At 46.9% G+C, this 22215-nt stretch overlaps 1 protein-coding gene across 5 annotated transcripts in view; it reads right to left on the bottom strand.

Annotated features, from left to right (window-relative positions):
• The window catches only part of MORC4 (MORC family CW-type zinc finger 4), a 41784-nt gene extending 19569 nt beyond the window's left edge, over window positions 1-22215 (bottom strand). Inside the window, exons 1-5 of one of the 5 annotated variants that reach the window (XM_020967247.2) lie at window positions 21991-22212; window positions 17899-18027; window positions 9939-10029; window positions 5550-5648; window positions 2587-2714 (exon numbers count right to left, since the gene is read on the bottom strand). Coding sequence is in view for 2 of the 5 variants with exons in the window: in XM_020967243.2 (XP_020822902.1) it covers window positions 5550-5648; window positions 8496-8498 (102 nt within the window). In the remaining 3 variants the exon portion in view is untranslated. Of the gene's footprint in view, window positions 1-2586; window positions 2715-5549; window positions 5649-8495; window positions 8641-9925; window positions 10030-17898; window positions 18028-21990 lie in introns of those variants that run through there. The other 4 variants (XM_020967245.2, XM_020967243.2, XM_020967246.2 and 1 more) reach the window with 4 other exon arrangements.

Below are 22215 nucleotides of genomic sequence, written 5' to 3' on the forward strand. Positions count from 1 at the left end.
CTTTTCCCAAAGTAAAACTGAACATGATTCATTTGTTTATTTTATTTTTTGCCACTGAGATTATTCTTTCTCTAGAATACTTCCAATATTCTAATACCTTCCCCTCCCCAAAAGAAACAACCAATAAAATGACAAAACAAAACAAAACAAAAAAAACCTACCACCCTTCACCCTTATTTTCAGGCTCTGCAATAAGGCTTGAGAGGGTTACAGACAGCAGGCTTACCCCCTCCTAGAGCACTTCCTTGTCATGGCAGAGAGGCCTGAATAGCTCAATGAAACTGAACTAGGCTGTGCAGGGTTACCCAAGATGGACAGGTTATAGTAGAGAGTTCCGACAAGAGGTAGATCCACTGGAGAAGAAAATAGCAAAACATTCTAGTATTTTTGCCAAGAAAATCCCAAAGACAGAATTCTAGTAGAGGTGCTATCGTTCACAGGGTCACGAAGAGTTGGACATGACTGAATTACTGAACAACAACAAAGGTGCTTAGAATCTCTTTTAGAGTTGTAGATACATAAACTAATTCAAGGTAGCATATGATCAAATTCTAAAATATGTGATACAGGAAATAAATATTTCATAAAGTCTAAAAAGAGATTAATCTCAGTTGGAGTCATCAGAGAAGCCTTTCCAGAGGAGGCGAGACTTGAGCTGGGCCTTGGAGAGTGGGTAGGATTTGGATGGGTAGAAGAAAGCAGAATGCATTCCACGTAAAGTTATGGAAGTAGAAATGATCCTGTCATGTGTAGGGGAATGTTAGATGTCTGACCTGGTCAGAGCAGAGGATTTGTGTTAGAAAAGAATGAGATCAGGTGGTACCTCTTACAATTATAGCTGGCAGAGGGGCAGCTAGGTGGCGCAGTGGATAGAACACCGGCCCTGAAGTCAGGAGGACCTGAGTTCAAATCCAGCCTCAGACCAAACACTTGACACTTACTAGCTGTGTGACCCTGGGCAAGTCACTTAACCCCAACTGCCTAACCAAAAAAAAAATACTATATCAACTATAGCTGGCAGAGAATTCTTAACTAAACAAGAGATGCTCTGACTACATAAAATTTAAAAATGTATAATAAAAATAAATGAAGATAGGATTAAAAGGGAAATAATTAAGTAGGAAAAAACATTTGCATCAAATGGCACTGATGAAAGTCTGACTCCCCCAAATACAGAGGGAATTAACACAACTATATAATACTGAGAGCCATTCTCCAATAGATAAATCGTCAAAGAACATGAAGTTTTAAAAGAATTATAAGCTGTAAGGGCAGCTAGGTGGTGCAGTGGATAGAGCACCGGCCCTGAAGTCAGGAGGACCGGAGTTCAAATCAGGCCTCAGACCAAACACTTGACACTTACTAGCTGTGAGACCCTGGGCAAGTCACTTAACCCCAATTGCCTAAATAAATAAATAAAAATAATTATAAACTGTAAATGACCTCAGGAAAACATGCTCCAGATCACTAATGGTGATACATTAATGCACAATAAAGCAATGCACAATAAATGCACCAGAAAGCAGAGTTCACCTCACACTTCACGAGAAAAGGTGGGAAGGATCAATGCTGGGGGCGCTGTGGGAAGACAGGCACACTGAGACACTGTTGGTAGAGCTGAGAAGTGGTCCAAATATCGTGGAAAGCAAATTTGGAATTATGCTAAGAAGGGTGAGTAAAATGGCCAAGCCCTCTGAGCCAGCCAACTGACTGCTGGGTAAATACCCCAAGGAGATCAGGGAGAGAAACAGAGGCACCACATACACCAACACGATTATAATAGTACTTTTTGTGGCAGCAAAGAACTGGAAACAGATGCAAGGATGGTCAAACCAATTGTGGTACGTGAATGTAACAGAATATTGCTATGCCTTATGAGAAATTATAAAGATGAAGGATTCAGAGAAACATGGGAAGATTTGTATGAACTGATGGAGAATCATGGCAAAGAGAGATGAAGAAATGCTAAGCTCTTATCACTAGGACAGAATACAGTAGACTTTGTCAGATAAGATTCAACCTGAGAAAGTGAACTATTTATTCTCTTAGCTCCTTAGCATTTCTAAGGACAGAATGGAGTGAGGCAGCCTATTGCCTTAGACTTGGAGTCAGAAAGACCTGGGTTCAAATCATACCTCACACTAATGAGCTATGTGACCCTAGGCAAGTCATTTTCCCTCTCAGGGCCTCAGTTTGCTCCTCTGTAAAAGGCTGGGAGTTTGGACTTGATGGTCTCTGAAGCACCTTCCAGATCTAGACCTTGGATCCTATAATACGTTCTCAGATGAGCGTTGGCTTAATTTGATTTTTTTGTCACAAGGGAGGTTTTGGTCTGGAGGGGTGAGTGGGAAGTAAAATATACTAGAAAGACAAAAGGCATAATTTTTTTTTGGTTTTGTTCTTGTTTTTCCAAGAGAAGTGAGCGAGAAGGTTGACTAGGTCTAATGGAGCCAGATGGCAGACAATAGAGTCCTGAAGGGCAGGCTTAAGGAGACTTTGGATTGGTTCAGAGACACTGGCAGGCAGGCAGGCAAGCAGAGAGAGCACACTGCCGGCTGCTGAGTGGGATGACAGAGAAGTTCTTACCTGGACCTTGGATGGGGATTAAGGCAAGAGAAATACTTCTCAGGTAACCAAGACAGAGCAACCTGGTCAGGAAGCTGCATCCATTGAGACACTCCTCCCACTGTCCCTGGATCTGGTCAGGAGCCCCACTGCATGAAGGAGTGGGAGAGTGAGTCACATCCCAGCTGTGTGCTTAACTTACTTTCCCATTGCCAATCATATACAAGGACTTTGCGTCTGTATGGAAAACATCCCATACCCATCAGTTTGATTGTTGTGTGTTTGTGTGTGTGTGTGTGTGTGTGTGTGTGTGTGTGTGTGTGTATGTATATACCTGTATACTTGCATACACATACATCCATATTGACTTGTATGAATATATTTACATATATCTATATGTGATATATTAAGACATATTATATATACATGTATAGTATATACACATATATTTACCGATGTATGTATATATAATAATATCTATAGATTATAGATAGAGATAGACATATCGTGAACAACTCTGAAAGGCCTCAGCTCACTCCCAAGGAGGTTACAAGCTCCCACCCAATGGCTCTCTCTGCTATTTCAATAAGGAAAAAGCCCATGAGAATGAACGCGACAACATAAGAACCCTGCTCTTGAGTCAGTGAAACAAGAATGCCTTACCTAAAGCAAACAGGCCACACTGAATTTCCCAAAAGTACAAAGAAGGAACCAATTCGACCCAAGCTCCCTCCGCCCCACCCCTGCAGTGACAAGCTCGGCAAGGCCCGGGGCCCATGGTGTCAATTTGCCTGACACTTGGCCAGGCTAAAAATACATTTACAGGAGTCATCAGAGCAGTATCCCCCACCCCACTCTCTCCCCCCACCACACACACATACACACACACACACTCTCACTCTCTCACTCTCATTCTCTCTCTCTCTCTCTCTCACACACACACACACACACACACACACACACACAAATACAGGCTTTATGCCAAGCCCTTTTTGCTTAAAGAAATATCATCCACACCTCAGGTTTTGTGGGGGTGCTGTCATAAGATCACGGGAGTCACAGGATTCTAGATTCAGAGGCAGAAAGAGAGACCTCAGAAACTTTCTAGTCCAAATCCTAACTGAGACCCAGGGTGGGGAAGTGAGTTGCCCTTGGTTACATGGAGGATTCAGGATTTAGAGATATAAGAGGGGACCAGTCCAAATCCTTCATTTTACACAGAGGAAACTGAGACAAGGCTCAAGCAGGAAACACGAATTGCCCAAGGACACCACATAAAGTCCTAGTTGCATGCCAGGATCTTTCAGCATTTTTTCCCTGGGGTCTCTCTACAGGGCTCTTATGAGTCTCAAATGAGGGAAGAAATGGCAAGTGTTCTTACAAATGTGACGTCTGTTCTGAGGGCCTGTGTCCTGAGGGGGAAAAAAATGGTTCCATGGAAATATAAACATCCTTTGTGAAAGAGATGTGTCTTTTCTTTTTAAAATGTTATTAATATCTTTTGTTTTAAAATCACCTTCATTTTCAAATATCGCCTTCCCCCCTCCCCTATCTAGCCTGGCATCCCTTGTAGGAAAGACAAGAGGGGAAAGAGAGTTCAACAAAGCCAACTGACACACCAACTGCATCTGACAGTGGATGCAGCATTCTGCAGCCATAGTCCCCCACCTCTGCAATGAAGGGCGAGGGGTCAATTTTAAGAGTTGGCTTCTTAAAAACACTATGTTGTAGGGCAAAAAATTGAAGTAGATATATTTTTTGAAGTGACTTTCATTATAAAAATCAGTTAGGTTCCTATATTTGTATACACCAATGTCGTGCTACTGGGAGTGTCATGGTATATCACACATCCCGGGGTATGTGTATGTGTATGAGAATGTCTGTTCCTGCCCACTCCCAATGTTCCCTCCCAGAGGCTTCTGGGAACTCCATCTGTTATTAACTGTTCTCTTCTGCCTCCCTGATTTGTTGAATTCCCTAATCAATTGCCAGGCATTTAACCCTAAACAGCTTGATTGAGTTCTTATTGGGTTTACATTTGACTTACAAGCCAGGGTAGAACTGAGCTTAATCCATTGGTAACCTCAAATCTGCTATCCAGCCTCTTTTTTCTTTGCTGGGCCTAGAGTCAGGAAGACCTGAGTTCAAATCTGGCCTCAGACACTAACTAGCTATGTGACCCTGGCTTCCTCATCTGTAAAACGGGGATCATAGTAGCACCTACTTTAAAGGGTTGTTGTGAAGATCAAACGTGATATTTGTAAAACACTTCGCACAGTGACTGGCACACAGTAGGTGCTATATAAATGCTTATTCCTCTCTTCCCACACCAGGTCATATTCCACCCAGCTACTAAAGTGACATTCCTAAGGCGTATATATTGATTTGGTACACATATATGTCTCCATGTGTGTACATGCACATACATGTGTGCACACACATATTTCTTCCTAGGGGCAGGAACAAAATTTTTCCCCCTTTTTCCTTTGTATCCCCAAGAACTAGCACAGTGTCTGGTACACAGAAAGCACTTAATAAATGCTTGTTGCTTGATGTCTCCTCCATTAAAATATAAGCTATTTGAGGGCAGAGGTCATTTCATTTACATAGTCGTGTCTTCAGGGACTAGCATAGTACCTAGCACACAGTAGGGACTTAATAAAAGCTTACTGATTTCTCTCTCCTCCTATGGAACACGAGGTCCTCGGCGCCAAGGGCTGTTTTCTTATTGAATCTCTAACACCTAGCATAGTGTCTGGCACATAGTAGGGTCTTAGTAAATCCTTATAAATGAATATAATTGATGGACCAAAAAAGGGCAAGCCAAAAGGATTCCGGGCAGCCACTATAATTTGAGAGTTGAAAAGTGCTTGGGGATCACATAGTCCCGCCCTGTCATTTTGCATTCTCATGGTCTCCAAGCCTTCCCTGCCACGCTCCCTCCCCGGCCCCCCCCATCTGTGGGTGCGGCCCCTCTGACTCACACTATTGGTCTGGCTGCAGCTGAGTTGGGAACATTTTTCTGGGATGCCTTCTCCTTCCAAGGAGCACTGAGCTTCTGGCCAAGGGCAGCTCGAGTCAACCTGAAGAAAAAAAAGCAAACAGAGAGAGGAAAGAGGGATTTCAGGGTCTGGCCATAATTACCCAGCTCAGGGACAGGTGCCTGCCTCTCTGGTGCCTCAACAGAGATGACAAGCAAGCTAGAGTTGCTATTTTGAGCAGACCCAAGACAGGGGCCCATGGCCTTCTCCAGTCACATACAGAATGGCAAATGCAATGTTGGAAACTGATTTCAAGTGGAAGTTTAAAGGAGTTCACAGTCCTGGCACCACCACACCAGGCAGTTTCTCAAGCCTTGTGAAAAAGATTCAAGGAGTATTGTTGACAGAGGCTCAAATAGAGCCAGCTCAAGTTGCAGGGTGTGGCTGGTCAGCAGGCTCATGGGAAGTTAAGAGGCTGTCAGGGGCCTGCTGTGAGGGATTGACAACGATCAAGTTATCAGGCCAGATGATCAATAGGGCAGACTTCAGATTTCTTCAGTCCGACCTAGAAATCGAGTAGAATTTTTTTGTGCCCAGGTCTCTGTCTCCCCTACCCAAATGGTGCACCTAGCAAGGCAGCAGCAGCTCACCCCCAGCCCTGGTGCTTGATCTACCCCTCCCCCAGCACCATCCACAAGGCTCCTGAACAGCAGTAGAACCCCTCAGGCCAAGCCATGCCATAAGAAGAGGTTTAAACCCAAGGATTATTTAGGGCCTGTGCAACGTGGCTGAGTCAACAGTGGGGGGAGGGGCGAAGTGGCAAGAAGGGCACAGTATTTTCCCTTTCTTGACATGAGTAATGCCATTTTAGAACGGCCTCCATTTCTATCTAAGTCGCATCTAATCCCCGGATTTCACCTTCCTTTACAAACCCAGATAGATCGTGGGCAAGGCCAGTGACAAGCTGGAAGATTAGAATGTCTCTGTCCTCCCCACCAGAACACAACAAACTGCCCACAAGGCCAGTGACAGACTGGCAGTAAATCCAAGGTCCAGAATGATTGAGAGTTTTCTTTATACCCATAAGTACCTGCAGAAAATGGCACTTTTTCAGAAGCCTGCTTGCCCTGTCAAGACCCTCGCCCTTCCTGTTGGCAGCTAGGTGGCACACTGGAGAGTGCTGGACCTTGAAGTCAGGAAGACCTGAGTTCAAATGCGGCCTCAGACCAAACACTTGACACTAGCTGTGTGACCCTGGGCAAGTCATTTAACCATAACTGACTAAAAAGAAAAGCACTATCTGGACAATTCACTTAACCACTCTGGGCCTCAGTTTCCTCATCTGTAAAATGAAGGCGTTGAACTCAGTGGCCTCTAAGCATTACTTTGAGTTCTCATTAGAATGGGAATCTGTGGTGCAATGATCCTATGAAAATCTGAGCTCAAATCCTGCTGCAGGCACTCACTGGCTATGTGATCCTGGGCAAGTCACTTGAACCTCTCTTGACCTTGATCTAATTCCTGATCTAGAAAAAGAAGGGATGGAACTCAACCTCCAAGGTCCCTTCCAGTTCCAGTTCGATGGTGCTATGACACATTTCTCTGTCTCAGCTTGTAACTACACACATAGTAAATCATAAGAGTTAGCACTTATATAATGCTTCATATAATGCAAAGCACTGTGCATGTTATCTTATTTGACCTTCACAACAACCTTGAGAGGTAGATGCTGTTATGATGCCCATTATACAGATGAAGAAACTGAAGCTGACAGCAGTTGTCCAGGGTCACATGGCTAGTAAATGTGTGAGGCTGGATTTCAACTTGGGGCTTCCTGACTAGGACAAACATTCTAAGCTGCCTCTGAAGGGCTTCAGAAAGCCTTTTCCCAACAGTGGACCTAAACTGTAAACAAGGGATTTCCTTTCCACACCAAGAGAGGTGCTCTAGGAGGCACGAAGCCCTGGGTTCAAGTCCAGCCTCTGCCATATCTCCCAACTGGGTGGCCCTGAGCTAGTCCCTTCAGCTGTCACTGAGTTACAGAGCAGGTGGAGGGCTACAGGTAGCCAAGCCTCTTACACAGGAAATGACAGGTGTGGATCCCACCCCAAACATTTCCACCCACAAATAACAAGTACTCTAGGCCTCCAGCTGGTCGCTGTCTCTCAGCCCCAGGCACACTCCCCAAATTAGTGGCTCTGGCCCTGCTCAAATCCCCAACTTTTCTCCTTACCCTATGCTTCCTCGGAGTACAGCAGAAAGCAAGGTTGGGGCCTTCAACTATCCACTCAGGTTCTCCCTATCCTTCAACAAAAGCCTTGCCTCGATGCTATCAACCCTTCAAGCTACCAAGCTAGGCCCGTCTTCCCTTTCACTGCTAAGCCCCTACAAAAGAACAGCCCCTGTTGGCCTCTCTTTCCTCCCCACCCACTTCCTGATCACTCTTGTGATCTGGCTTCTGACCCCAGTGCCTCACCACAAGTGTTCTCTCCGAAGTTACCCTCCATGAGCTTGGGGGCCTCATCTCAGTCCTGACCTCCTCCCTGATGCTCTGCTGCTTCTGACATGGGGGCCTCACCTTTCCCAGCCACTCTCCTGCCTTGTTTTCCTTGACACTGTTCCCCTACGTGTTCTCCCCTGCACCATATTACCATGTCTTCTCAGCCTCCTACGCTGGCTCATCCATCAGCACCTCTCCCTCCCCCAACTATGAGGAATCATGCAAGGATGTGCCCTGGGCCAGCTTCTGTTTTCTTTTTGTCCTCTCTCTAGCTGACTTCATTGGATTCCCCGAGTTCAATTATGGGACAGTATGTGATTGTTCACCCTTATTCTTTCCTGGTCATATATGTCTTTGGAGGGATTTTCTACAAACACTCCTCATGGGGAATAGGCTGCACCCCACATCTCCACACCAAGTGTCTTTCTGTCACCCTTTGAGTTACACACCATTCGGAGGCTTTGGCAATGGCGGTATTGAACGATTCACAGCTCTACAGCATCACAAGCATGAAAAAGAACAGAGCAAGTTGGGGTCACTGAAAGTTTCCACAAGGGATTCCATTCAATCTCTTCCTCTGGTTGAATTCAGGGCCTGTCCAAGAGAGATGCCAATGATGGACTAACTGGATGAGCTGCTCATCCGATGGCATATCGCCAATGGTATAGTCTGGGCACTATGCATTTGTCATCCACTGGACTTTTTCCCTTAGGTCTCACCATGTCAATCTCTTTTGATTGGTCATGGATCTCACTGAGGGTGTCTTCTGGCCTAGAGCCTTGTGGGGCTTAATACAATCAACATATGCAATCATGTGAAAATGGAGTGGCTGGAGAACCTCCCCATTTGTAGAAGACTCTCCTAACCATGTACAACTCTGCATGACATCCAAGGCTTTCTGAGTCACAGCTGGGCCTCTATCTTTAAGACCCATTAAGTCAATTGCTTGTTCTGTAAATCAGTAATTATTATTCATTTCAGTCACTGTGTGACTGTGAAGGTGTGGTCATAGGGACCCTAGCTCTCAAGCTGGAAGGGACCTCAGAGGCCTAAGTCTAACCTCCTTATTGTACAGAGGAGGAAATAGAGAGCCAGGGAAGTGCCTTACTAACAGGCACACACAGGCTCCCAGACCTAGGGCTGCCAGGGATCTTGGAGGTCATAAGAGTCTGATCCCTTATTGTACAGAGGAGAAAACTGATGCCCAGGGAGGGAAAGGGATTTGTCCTCGATGCTTCTAACCTGTGCAACCTTTCCTGGACCTCAGTTTCCTGATCTGTAAAAAGAAGGAGTTGGACTTAGCTGGCCCCTGAGGTCCCTTTCAGCTTGAGAGCTAGGGCCCTATGCTTCCTCCAGCTCCTAGGGTTTCTACTGAAAATGTCCTTGTATACAGTTATAGGATCACATGCTATTTCTACAATATAAGCTCCTTGAAGACAGGGACCATTTATTTCATTTTGGTCTTAGTCTCTCCAGTTCTTCATGCATAGTAGGTGATCAGTAAATGTTTGCTGATTGATTTTAGGAGCCTGACCAGAATGTCTTCAAGAGAAATGGAGAATCCGCTCCCTAAACACATGGAAGGCCCTCTGCTCAGGGACCATCATCATAACTGTGGCAGATAAGATGAGTGAATGCTCCTGCCATCCCATTTTCCGAGCTTAGAGGGAAATACACATAATAGTAATTTACAGCTTTATTACCCCTGGCCCATGAAGCCCTGTCCTCTCCCTCTCAACCTACTCAGCCAGCCACTGTTCCCAGTAACAGAGACTAGAGAAGACAGAGAAGGAAAAAGAGCATTTCAGCAAAAACCAAAGCATCAACCAAGATGGCCAATAGGAGGAATTCCACAAACACTTATTAATTTATCGCTTACTATGTGTAAAGACCTGTGCTTGGCTCAGTCTTGTCTGACGCCACAGATGCCAAAACAGGAAGTGCTGTGCCACCTCAGAATTTTCTCAGTAAATAGGCTACTCCCTAGGGAAAGAGGAGAAGCTTGTCAAAGTTACGCCACCTCTTGAAGGCTTTCTCAGGGCCTCTTCAGGAACATGGCCTGCCTGCTTCAGCCCCCTAGTGGCCTGATGGCATGGGCATTCCTTTAACAAGGAGCTGACCATTCTTTCCATGCTCCATACACAGCCACCAGACTGGGCTCTGTTTGATGGGAGGGTTGGAGCCCACAGCCCTGACCACCCCCTGGCACACACGTACGCCCCTGGTCTGGAGGGGCTCAGCAAGAGGCTGAGATGGTGGCAGCTAGCCTATCCCCTCTACTGGAAAAGGAAACTTGAGGCATATGTCCTATTGACAGAAAGTTAAAAATATGTTTCTTTGTAGGAAAAGAAAAGAGAGAAAAGAAGAGGAACGTGACCTAATGACAATAGCCACGCTTGGTCTCAAAGAAGACATTAGCAAATGCGTGATTTTCCATGGTGGGGGGTGGGGAGGCAGCTATGGGTGTGGAACATCACATACACAGTCAGACTCGAATGATATAAGGATGAAGTTTTCTAGAATTGTCTTCCCCCCTATCCCATTCTAATTTTTTTGTTATAAGGGATGTTTTATAGTGGAAAAAGAGACACCTTTGATGATGAAGGTGCCATAAAAACAAAAGGCAAATTAGAATTTAAAATTAAATCAAAAATAAAAATGAAGTTATTAACATGTTCTTGTTCATGAAGGACAATACATTTAATGTTCAGGAAATAACTTAAACACTGGACAAATGTGCTTGCTGTGCGTGAAATACCAGGAATTTCCCGAGAAAAGGGCACTAGTTTTTAATATTTCTCATTTCCCCAATGGCAGCAGTTGAGGAGCTGAACCACCCAAGGATCATCAGCCATCCCCCTCTAACCTCTTACTCCCACCCTACAGTTGGGGAACATCTTTTATACAAACTAGCAGAAATGTTGCAGATGCTTAAAAGTGGGTGTGGTACTGAGGGCTTGGTTGAAGAAAAGGAAAAAGGAAGAAACTGTTCATTGGCTCAGAGAGCTAGAGCTGGCAGGGCCCTAAAAGTCAATGAAGCCGATCCTCTCATTTTACAGATGGGGAAACTGAGACCCAGGGAAGGGATTTGCCCGAGGAGACACACAGGATCCTAGATCTAGGGCTAGAAGCAACCTCAGAGGCTACCTAGTCCAACCTCCTCATTTTACAGATGGGGAAACTGAGGCCCTGAGAGGGGAAGAGACTTGTCCAAGTTCACACATAGGCTCCTAGATCTACAGCTGGAAAGGCCCTCAAAGGCCATATAGGGCAGCTAGGTGGTGCAGTGGTTAGAGCACCAGCCCTGGAGTCAGGAGGACCTGAGCTCAAATCCAGCCTCAGACACATAACACTTACTAGCTGTGTGACTCTGGGCAAGTCACTTAACCTCACTGCCCAACAACAACAACAAAAAAGCCATCTAGTCCACTCCTCCTCCTTTTACAGAGAAGGAAACCAAGAACCAAGAAGGGAAGTGCCTTGCCCGTGAACCTGGGTCCTCTAGGTCCAAAGCTAACCCCTTTTCTACTGCTTCTTAACATGTTCTGTTATTGTACATAGGGTGAAGGGGTAGTATTTTCACGGTCAACCGCACTTCTGGCCAAGATGTCCACCCATTCCCAAACACCTACTCTAGCAAAGAGCTGAGATTCACCCAAGACTGAAAAATGATCAAGACATCCAATCGGAAACCACAGTGAGTGACTTCTACCCTAGAATTCAAGCAGTCAATAAACATTTAATGAGCTCCTATGTGCCAGGCATTGTGCTAACCTCTAGAGATACAAAGAAAGAGAAAAGCCAGGCCCTCCCCTAGAGGAGCTCAGGGTCTAACGGAGGAGACAGCATGCAAATAACTGTGCACAGACAAGCTCTGAACGAGATCAAGTGGAAATTGTCACCAGAGGGAAGGCACTAGAATTAAAAGGTGGGCTTCATGTAGAAGGTGAGACGTGGGCTGTGCCTTGAAGAAATCCAGGGAAGCCAGGAGGCAGGAATGAGGAGGGAGAGCCTTCCAGGCATGCGGCCTACTAGGGAAAATGCCCAGAATCAGAAGATAGAGCATCATGTGTGCAAGGATCAGCCAGGAAGCCATTGTCACTGAAGCAAAGAGTATGTGGGGCTGGGGGAATCAGGTGGGAGGAAAATGGAAAGGTAGGAGGGGGCTGCATCATCAGGGGCTTTGAGTGCCAAACAAAGCATTCTGGATTGGATCCTGGAGGCAACAGGAAGCCATTTGAGTTTGAGTGAGCAGATGTTGGGAAGGGGAGAGGCGATACAGTCAGATCAGCCCTTTTAGAGATCGCTTTAGAAGCTGAGTGGAGGATGGACTGGAGCGTGGAGGGGGACTGAGGCAGGCAGACCCATTAGCAGCCATTACAACAGTCCAGGTGTGAGGTGATGAGGGTCTACACCAGAGTGGTGGCAGTGTCACAGGAGAGAAGGGGGTACACTCAAGAGATATGGTGAAGGTAAAATTGGCAAGATTTGGCAACAGCCTAGATATGGGGAGTTGAGAGTGAGTGGTTGAGGCTGCCCTTCAAGTCGTGAGCCTGGGATGTGGGAGTATGGCGGTGTACTAAATGGTAACAGGGACATTTGGGAGGGGGGAGGTTTGTGGGGAAAAGATACTAAGTTCAATTTTGGACATGTTGAGTTTAAGATATCTACCAGACATTCAGTCTGAGACATCTTTGAGGTGCTTGGAGATGTAAGACTGGACCTTGGAAGACAGGTTAGGGCTGGACAAGCAGATCAGAGAATCATGAGTGTAGAGATGATCACTGAATTCACAGGAGCTGCTGAGATGACCATGAGAAATAATACAGAAGGAGAAGAGGTCCCAAGATAAAGCCCTGGGGACAATCACAGTTAGTGGGCATGACTTGGAGGAAGATCCAGCAAAGGAGACAAGAGGGAGAACGGTCAGATGGGTAAGAGGAGAACCAGAAGGGAATGGGACTATTAAAACCTAGAAAGATAAAAGTATTCAGGAGAGGATGGTGATAGACAGTGTCAAAGCCAGAGACACAAGTATATGAAAAGCAAGTCAGAAGCCCAAGGACAAAAGGGAAGGGGGCCACCAGAGAAGCCTCCCAGCATGCCTGACAATGGGCCGGAGAGACATGGAGCCTGCATGGCTCCATGTCTGGACGCAGCAAGAGCAGAGGATTTCTATGAGAAAACCCCAGGGAGCTTAAAAAAAAAAAGGCCCAGGGTGGGGACTTGGGAAGTCCTTGAGATTGTCAGTGGCCAGCAGGGTATCTATCATAGCAGCTGTACTAGGACACTCCAAGGCTAGGAGCTCAGAGGTCCCCAGCACCCTGTCCTAAGACACCACAAAAGGTGTTGAAGATCTAGTACTCTGAATCTCAATGATCCAGGGGGGCCAACATCAGATGGCAGAGGTCAGCATAGAAAACCAGGGGGCCCAGGGCAGGACCAGCAGGGCTGATCACCCCGTCTGAAAGTCCAGCAGGGGAGCAGAGCCTGGGATGTGAATATAATGGAATAATATTGCTCCATTAGAAATAACAAAAGATACACTTTCTGAGAAAGTCTGTGGGTGGTATGAGCTGACATAGAAGCAAATGGAACCAGGGAAACAATTTCTACAAGGACAGCAACATTGTAATGAACAACAACTCTGAGAGACCTAAGAACTTGGATTGAAGTGGTGATCTCCGGAGAACATCTTATCAACATGCTGACATGGAGCTCATGGACACAAGGTACAGAGGTCTATTTTTGGACCCAGCCAATGGGTGGATTTGTTTTGCTTGGCTCTGTTTCTTGGCTAAAGGATTTATTTTTTTTTCCTTTCTCTTCGTTTTTAATGGGGGGGTGGGGATGGGGAGAAGCGGGGAGGGTTAGAAATAGTGATACTAAACAAAAGAAGGCCATTGAAACCTAAACAAAAAAATGCTCCTCACTCTCCATTGCTGGGTCTTTGTCTAGGTCACACCCACCAAAGGTGGTTATTCCCCCAAAGTTCTGTCTGGGGTCCTTTTCTCCCTCTAAACCATCTCTCTTGGTGACATCATAAGCTCCCAATTATCATCTCTCTGCAGGTGATTCTCAGATGGCTAAATCCAGCCCCAACCTCTCTGCTAAACTCCAGTCTGTTACCCTTTTTTTTGGACACCTCCGAATGGCCATCCTGCCATGCATCTCAAACTCAACATGTCTAAAACAGCTGCCATCATCTCCCCAACCTCCCAATTGCTCTCTAACTCGACACCATCCTCCCAGCCACCCAGGGCTCACCATCTCACTGTCCTCTTGGACTCCTCACACTCTCTTACCTCCCACATCCAATCTGTTGCCACCCATCATCTTTTCTACCTCCATGGCACCTCCCGTCAATGTCCCCTTCTCTCCTCTGGCCCTACCCCCATCCTGCTGCAAAAGCCCTTCGTTTCCCTGCCTCAAGTCTCTCCCCAATCCAGTTCATGCTCTATACTCAATTGCCAAAGGGATCTGCACAAAGGGCAAGTCTGACCATGGTGTCCTTCCTATTCAATATATTCCAGTGGCTCCCTATTATTTTCAGGATCAAACAGAAAATCCTCTATTTGATATTTACAGCTCTTCTCAACTTGGCCCCCTCCTATCTTTCCCCCTGACTCCCTCCCATATACTCTGACCCCACGACCTTGGTGTCCTGGCTGGTCTGTGAACAAGTCGCTCCAGGCACATTCCCTGGCCATCCCCCCAGCTTGGAACGCCCTCCCTGCTCACCTCGGCTGAAGTCCCTCAAGACTCAGCTCAAATCCCAGCTGGTACAGGAGACCTTTCTTGGGCCTGCCTCCCAGTGCTAGAGCCACCCCTCTGAGATCACTTCCCATGTGCACTGTGGACATCTATCCAGTCTGTGGCGAGCCGTCTGCAAGCTGTGTGCCCCATCGGGATGTCAGCTCCTTAGGAGTGGCTTCTGCCTTTCTTTGGGTCCTTGGTATGGGAGCTGGCACCCAGTAAGCACTTACAAGATGCTTGTTGACTGACAGACAGAACAGAAGGAAGTTCAGAAGGAAGCAAAGACGAGCAGGACAGTTTTGAAAGTGAAGTGTGGAATTTATTACATCCTTTTTTTGGAAAAAGCAAGCGAGAAGAAATGGAGATTCGCAGTCTCACAGGGTGGCCTCTTTCGCGGTTCTGCCCAGCATATAGCTATGTTTCTTTTTGGTGTTTAGGTTCTGAATTTAAAACTTTTTTTTAAGTGGCCAACAGCATGCGGGGTACTTAGCAAGGGGCACCCTTGGCATGACAAGCTAAGCATCAGCTGGAATAGGGAAAAGTCTTCCTAGATTCTGAGAGCTCCAGGGACATAACCTTTAAGCAGCCTCGTGTTAGGCCCAGCTTTTCTGCTTGGGAGGCGTGTGGTCCGGGGCTATGTGCCCATTGCATCTAGCACTCCAGTGGATCTGAGAGGAGCAGGGCAGAGCCCTGCCTTGTTTGTTGTGAGAAACAGGGTAGCTGAAGCCTCCTGATTGGGGGGGGGGAGAGAAGGAAGAGAGGGGAGAAGAAGAAAACAGAACAAGGAGGAGGAAAAGGAGGGAAAGAAGGGACAAAGAGGGGAATGAGGGGGGTAAAGGGGGAAGAGGAAGGAAAGGGAGAAGGGGAAGAGTGGGGGAAGAAGTGCAAAAGGAGGAAGAAGAGAGGGGAATGAAGGGGGAAAGGGGAAAATGGGAGAAGAAGAAAGGAGAAGGGGAGGAAGAGGAGGAAGAGGGAAAGATGGAGGAAGGGGGGAGAAGAGAGAAGGGGAAGAAAAGAGGGGGAAGAGGGTAAAAAGGGAGAGAGGGGGGAAGGAGAAACAGAGGGAGGGGAAGGAGGGAGAGGGGGAAGAAAGCAGAAGGAGAAAAAGGGGGAAAGAGGAGGGAAAAGAGTAAGAGAGGGAGAAAAAGACGAGACAAAAAGTGGGGAAAGGGAGGATAAGAGGGGGGAAAGAGATAATTTTTATTTAAAAGTTATAGTGAGCATTTTGATTTTTATTTTCATATTTACAAGTTACCAGGAGAATACACACAATAAGTATGATAACACATATGAAAGAACAAAGATCTCCACCAAAATGCAGGGCCTCCCGTGCCCTGTGCCTCCCCCTGGGCTTCCCTGCAATGTAAGCTCCTTGCAGGTTTCACTCCTGCCTCTACATCCCCAGGCCCCGCACAGTGTCTGGGACAGAAGCCATCCTTGTCAAATGAATGACCAAATAAGCTCGGCCCTTGTATCTATGCAGAGCTGGGGGGACTATGGGTGCAGAACACTGCATATACCATCAGACATAATGGCAGGGTTTTTTTTCTCTTACTTTGTTATTCTTTGTTACAAGGGATGTCTCACTGGGCCCGGGAAAGGTGGCATACATACTCAGAAATGAAAGGCATTAATCCATTTTTTCCAAGCTCCCTGAAGAACATCACAGGGGCCAAGGGCATGAGACTGCCCTGGCTCTGTGTGTCTGAGGGGCTGGGCCCTATCCCAGCCTCTGGTGGGTTTGGGCTCTGGGCCAGGGGTAGAGGGCAAGGTGGCTGCCCATCTTCATCCACTCCTGTCCTGGTATAGGGAAGGCCCCAGGGAACATTTCTAGTGTCCTAACTAAAAAACAGGCCTCCCCAGACTCCCTCCACCTCCCACCCTGAGCTCACTAGCGCTCTGAAAACAAAATGTATTTTTGGAATGAAACCTCTGAGATTTTATTTCGATTTGGTGCTTTTTGACACAGAGAGTATACATATATGGATGTGCTGGGGGAGTGCTGAGGACAGGTGATTCCACAGCCTCTAAAAATGAGGCTCAAACCCACATGATAAAAGATATCACAGATTCAAGTCAATAACAATAAGAATAACCAGCATTTATGAAGCACTTTAAAGTTTGTGAAGCATTTTACAAATATTACCTCATTTAATCCTCAACTAAGGTAAGGTAAGGGAGGTGCTATTATTATCATCATCCCCATTTCACAGATGAGGAAATGGAGGCTGAAAGGCAAAAATAGCTTGCTTCGGACCACCCAGCTAGGAAGTATCTGAGGCCAGACTGGAGTTCAGATCACCCAGACCCCAGGTCCAACGCTGGCCACGGGGACCCTGGTAGTAATGAGTTCTAAACAGTCCATTGGTGACTGAGCTTTACTGCTTCTAAACGGAAGGACAAATAATTGCGTAGCAGCAAAAAGACCACTGGCTCTGGAGTCGGAGGGCCTAGGCTCAAGTCCTACCTCTGACACTACCTGTGTGACCTTGGGCAAGTCCCTTCCCTTCCCTGGGTCTCAGTTTCCCCCTCTGTAAAATGAGGGGGTGGGCCTGAGGGCCCTTCCAGTTCAATCTATGACGCTATGATACAGGAAGCAGGGATAGAACACAGGTTTCTAGTGTCAGCTCCAACAATGCCTTGGTTTTTGAGAACCATTTAATTTTTATACCTCAGTTTTTCAGTATTTTTTTTAAAAAGCAAGCAAAATACCTCCTCTTTAGCTACCCTAGAGGGATGCCAGAAAGAATAATTTGATATTGAGAAAGCATTCTGAAAATCTTGGAACACTTATTAGTCTCAAAGGCTGAACTGGCCTTCTCCTGACCAAGGCCAAGCCTTCCCCTTATACCCTTGACCCAGTTATTTTTCTACTTATCCCATCCCTCAGCTAGATTTGAATCTCTGAGGGCTCTCTGGGCCTCAACTTTTCTTCCTTTGTAAACTGAGAGGTTGGATCCTTCCAGCTTTAAATCTGAGGCCAGCTCCTCTGTTCCCCCCCCACCCCAATGTGAGAAAGAAGGGTGAAATGTTAAAGCTTCTACCAGAACCCATAAATATGCCAAGACAGGAGGTAGAAAAGAGACGTCATGTTACCTGAGCATTCGGTACAGGTCCCGAGGTGTCATTCCACCACCATTATCAGGAAAGATCAAAGTTCATTCTTGACCCCCTCAACTTCTATGCAGAACATGTGGGCCAATCCCCTGGCATCTGTGGCATTGTCTGCAAAAGATCAGAAACTCTGAGACAAGATGCCAGTCTCAGCTGTCCCTTCATGCACTCGTTCAGACCACTTCCTGCCACTTGACTAAATCACTTGGGTACATGAGGAATACAGGGGTTGCTAAAGAAGCAGATATCTGAACCAGTGAACCAGCTTAGCACAGTGCCCTACACACAGTAGTTGCTTAATGTTTATCAACTGGCTATTTATTATTCAGTATTCCCCTCAGCTGATCAAGATTTGCTCCTTCTAGGGGCAGCTAGGTGGCGCAGTGGGTAGAGCACCTGCCCTAAATTCAGGAGTACCTGAGTTCAAATCCAGCCTCAGACACATAACACTTACTAGCTGTGTGGCCCTGGGCAAGTCACTTAACCCCATTGCCTAGCCAAAAAAAAAAAATTTGCTCCTTCTCCTAAGACAGGGTATTCCCAACCCAAGGAATGTGTACTTCCAGGGGGAATGATTGGCAAATAATTATCCCACTGAGGTTAATCAATCTCTCTATTTTATATTTCAGTGTACATTCATAGGAAACTCTAGAATTTATATTATGTTATGTTATATGTTATGTTAATAATTTCATATCAAATAGAAGGTATAGGAAAGTTTACTGAAAAGCAAAGGGCACATAGACCAAAGAAGGTCTGTCCTAAGAGAAAGGAATCAAAGCCAACTCTTATCTCCTAGCTCCCTGGCCTTGATTTCCTTCGGCTGCTCTCTCCTTTGTTCTTGGGTGACCTCATTTATTCCACCACTCCAAGGATTTTCAAGTCCACTTCATTATCAGCAGTCTTCTCACTTGCTCTTTGCATGGATTTCTTTTCTGATACCCAAGTGCTACTTGACACTAACTCAGCTGAGTTAATCTCTCCACTATGGGTCTCTTAACCCTCTTCATCATCTGGTGTTTTGTCAGTCCCTGATTATTCCTTGCCCTAACTAGGCTGTAGCTCATCATTTGCTGGCATAGCTTTGGATCTGGGGCCCATGGAAAGCTGGGAACTGAGCTGCCTAAAGGACAGATGTGGAGAGGGACAAAGGTGGAGGAGGGGGAGCAGCCAGGAGAACCTAAGAAGACTGAATGGACCATGTGTGGTCAGGTGACAGGGCAACTATGAAACCCACTTCTGCATTTCATTTAGTCACCAGTCAGTCACCAGGCCTGCTCCCTCCCTGAAAAATGCATTCTGGGGGTGCAGGTAGTAATTTTCCTAAGGCCCAAACCTTTTGATTTTTTTCCCCCTCTTACTGCCTGACTCAGCCATTGATGCGCCTTTAGGAAAAGGAGAGAAAAGATAAAACAATTTAGTTATAATCAATTCTATAGTGTCTATTTTACCTTGGGCCAATTTTGTTTTCAACAAGAAAACAATCTTTTCTTCGGTTTAAACAAAGTCTTTGTTAATATCATGAGCTCTACTCACAGCCTAGGAGGAGTTGGGACAGAAGGAGGTTTGAGATTCATTCCTTTTAAGCCAGAGACATTTAATCGCCTCTCCTGACCCTAAAAAAAAACCAGCAAGCCAGCTTAGAAAGTGAGAGCACATCTCTTTTTAGGTCTGGTCCTTGCATTAATCTGAGGAGTGAGGTCATCTATTCCAAAAACAGGAGGGGGAGCCCGGAGAGTCGTATGACTTCCAAGGCAGGTTTCAACAAAGGACTTACCTCTCAAATAGGACCTCTCAGACTATTGGACACCCGGAAAAGTACGAAAACACATTCCAAATGGACACACAATTTGGGGATTAGCTATACTAATATTTACTGGCCCTCATGGACAGGAACAACCAATCAGAATTTAAGTTTCTTGAGGAGAGGAAGCTTTTAGACCTCTCTGTATGTTCAGGACCTATCATTACACCTGAGAATGGGCCTGTTACTATCGGTTGCATTGAAAAGTTAAGTAGGAAAAAAAGCATAGGTCTGACCATGGTATTCCCCTGCTCAGCAAACTCTAGGGGCTCCCTATTACCTCCAGGATCACAGCCATTCACTACCTGACTCTGGCTGGCCTACCTTTCTAGCTCCATTATACATTATTCCAGTGCTCCCTAATTTTTTTTGTTCTTCGAATCAATTTCAACAATAAGGGGAAAAAATGTGTTGTGGATCCCTGGAACATGTGTGGGGGGGGGAGGGTTGTCTGTATAAATATATTTGTAACACAGGCAATTACTGTTTAAGGAGTCATTTAATGAATATTTAGTGCAAAGCCCATGGGGAACCTGCAGCCTCGAGGGTACATGTAGCCCTATGGGTCCTCAGGTGAGGCCCTTGACTGAATCCAAACATCACAGAACAAATACCCTTAATAAAAGGATTTGTTCTGTAAAGTTTGGACTCAGTGAAACAGTTGCACTTTACCTAGAGGGCCACACATGGCCTTGAGGCTGCAGGTTCCCCACCCTTGCCCCAGGGGTTTGGGAATCACTATATTACTCCCTCTATGAACTCTACAATCAGGCCAAAATGGCCTTGTTATTCTTCACAAAGTGACATTTCATCTATCTGTGAGCTATTGCCCAGGCTGTCTCTTTTAACTGGAGAACACTCTCCCCTTATTTCTCCCTAGCCCTAAACCTCTATGAATCCCTTTCCTTTCATTCTCAGCCCCAGAGCCACCTACTAAAGCAGTGGATCTCAAATTTTAGGGACTCAGGACCCCTTTACACTCTTAAAAATGACTAAGGATCCCCCCCAAAGAGCTTTTATGTGGTTATACCCATTGGTATTTGCCATATTAGAAATTAAAATGTCCTAGATTATTATGAAAACAGTTTTGACCTCCTGTACCCCGGAAAGGTTCCAGGGATTTGAGAACTGCTGTTCTAGAGGAAGCCTTTCCTCATGTCCCCAATGCCTACTGCTTTGCCCTGACCCCACTACCTTGTATTTATTTGGCATGTGCTACATGTAAATCTTGGTTTTGACATGACAGTTATCATTTGCATATTGGATATACGTATATTAAAAATCTCACCTTGTACTGAAAGCCTTTCCCAGTCCCCCTTAATTCTAGAGGTTTGGTTGTTTTTTTTTTTTTAACCTTTGCCTGTCTCTAACTGATCCTGCCTAGAGCTCTTTTGTAAATAGTTGTTAGCGTGCTGTGTCCCCCACTGGACTTGTGAGTTCCTCAAGAGCAAGGCTCCTCTTTTGCCTTTACATCTAGTGCTTAGCACAGGGCCTGGCACACAGCAGGAGCTTAATAAATGCTCTTGCCTATGTTTTAGTTGTCTCTCCCTCAGAATACAAACTTCTTGATGGCAGAGGTTGTTTTCTTTAGGTCTTTGGAGTTCTTTCCAAGGCCTGGCTCTCAGTGGGTGCTTACTCAATGCTAGTTGATTGACTTCAAGGGAAGATGCTCAGGAAGGGCCAGGAGCTGGGGCTTCTTTCCCCTCTCCCCGGCCTCTCTGGGCCCCAGCTGTCTCCCTCCCCACCCCAGCCCCAGGCACGAGAGCTGCGCAGGTTCACCTGGCAGGCCAGGCCTCTTGTTCAAACAGTTGAGCGCTCCACGCTCCCAGCTCTTTCCTGCTCCCAGCCCCCTCCTCCCCTCGCTCCCCGCTCCTCCCCCGCCCCCTCCCCAGCCCCTCCCCCAGTCTCTCTCTCGGTCTCTCTCTCTCTCGATCTCTGGCTCTCCCTCTCCGCCCCCCTCCCCCGCCCCCAGCGCCAGGCTTCAGTTTACATTCGCACCGCTGGGCTGCTGCCTGCTCTGCGCCCGTTATGTGCTTTTCTCGCCTCGTCTGCGGGCCGGCAGCCAGCCTATTCCGAAGTGCCCTGTACACCTAGAGGCGGCCCGGGCGCCGCGCCGCCCCGCCCCGCCCGGCCCGCCCGGGGCCCCCGCGCCCGCGCTCGCGCCCGCTGGGGGATGGGGAGGGGGCCTGGGCTCCCCGGCGGCCGGCCGGCCGGCCTGGCGGAGGACCCCGGCTCCCGCTCCTCGCTCACCTACCTGGCAGGGCGCTCACCTGGTAGCTTGGCGAGGGCACCGAAGGGGGGCCACGTGGGACCGAGGGCGGTGCTGTGCAGGTCCCCGGGGCTCACCTGTGCCCGCGAGGCGGCCCGAGCCCACCTGCCGCCCTGCCCGCCCGGGCTCGCCTCTCGCTCCCTCTCGCTCTCCCTCTCTCCCCCTCTGTCTTTCTCCCCCTCTCTCTCTCTCTCTCTCTCTCTCTCTCTTTCCCTTCCTCCCTCCC

Source organism: Phascolarctos cinereus, unplaced genomic scaffold (genome assembly GCF_003287225.1).
Source record: "Phascolarctos cinereus isolate Bilbo 61053 unplaced genomic scaffold, phaCin_HiC Scaffold_8;HRSCAF=390, whole genome shotgun sequence".
Classification (NCBI taxonomy): Eukaryota; Metazoa; Chordata; class Mammalia; order Diprotodontia; family Phascolarctidae; genus Phascolarctos; species Phascolarctos cinereus.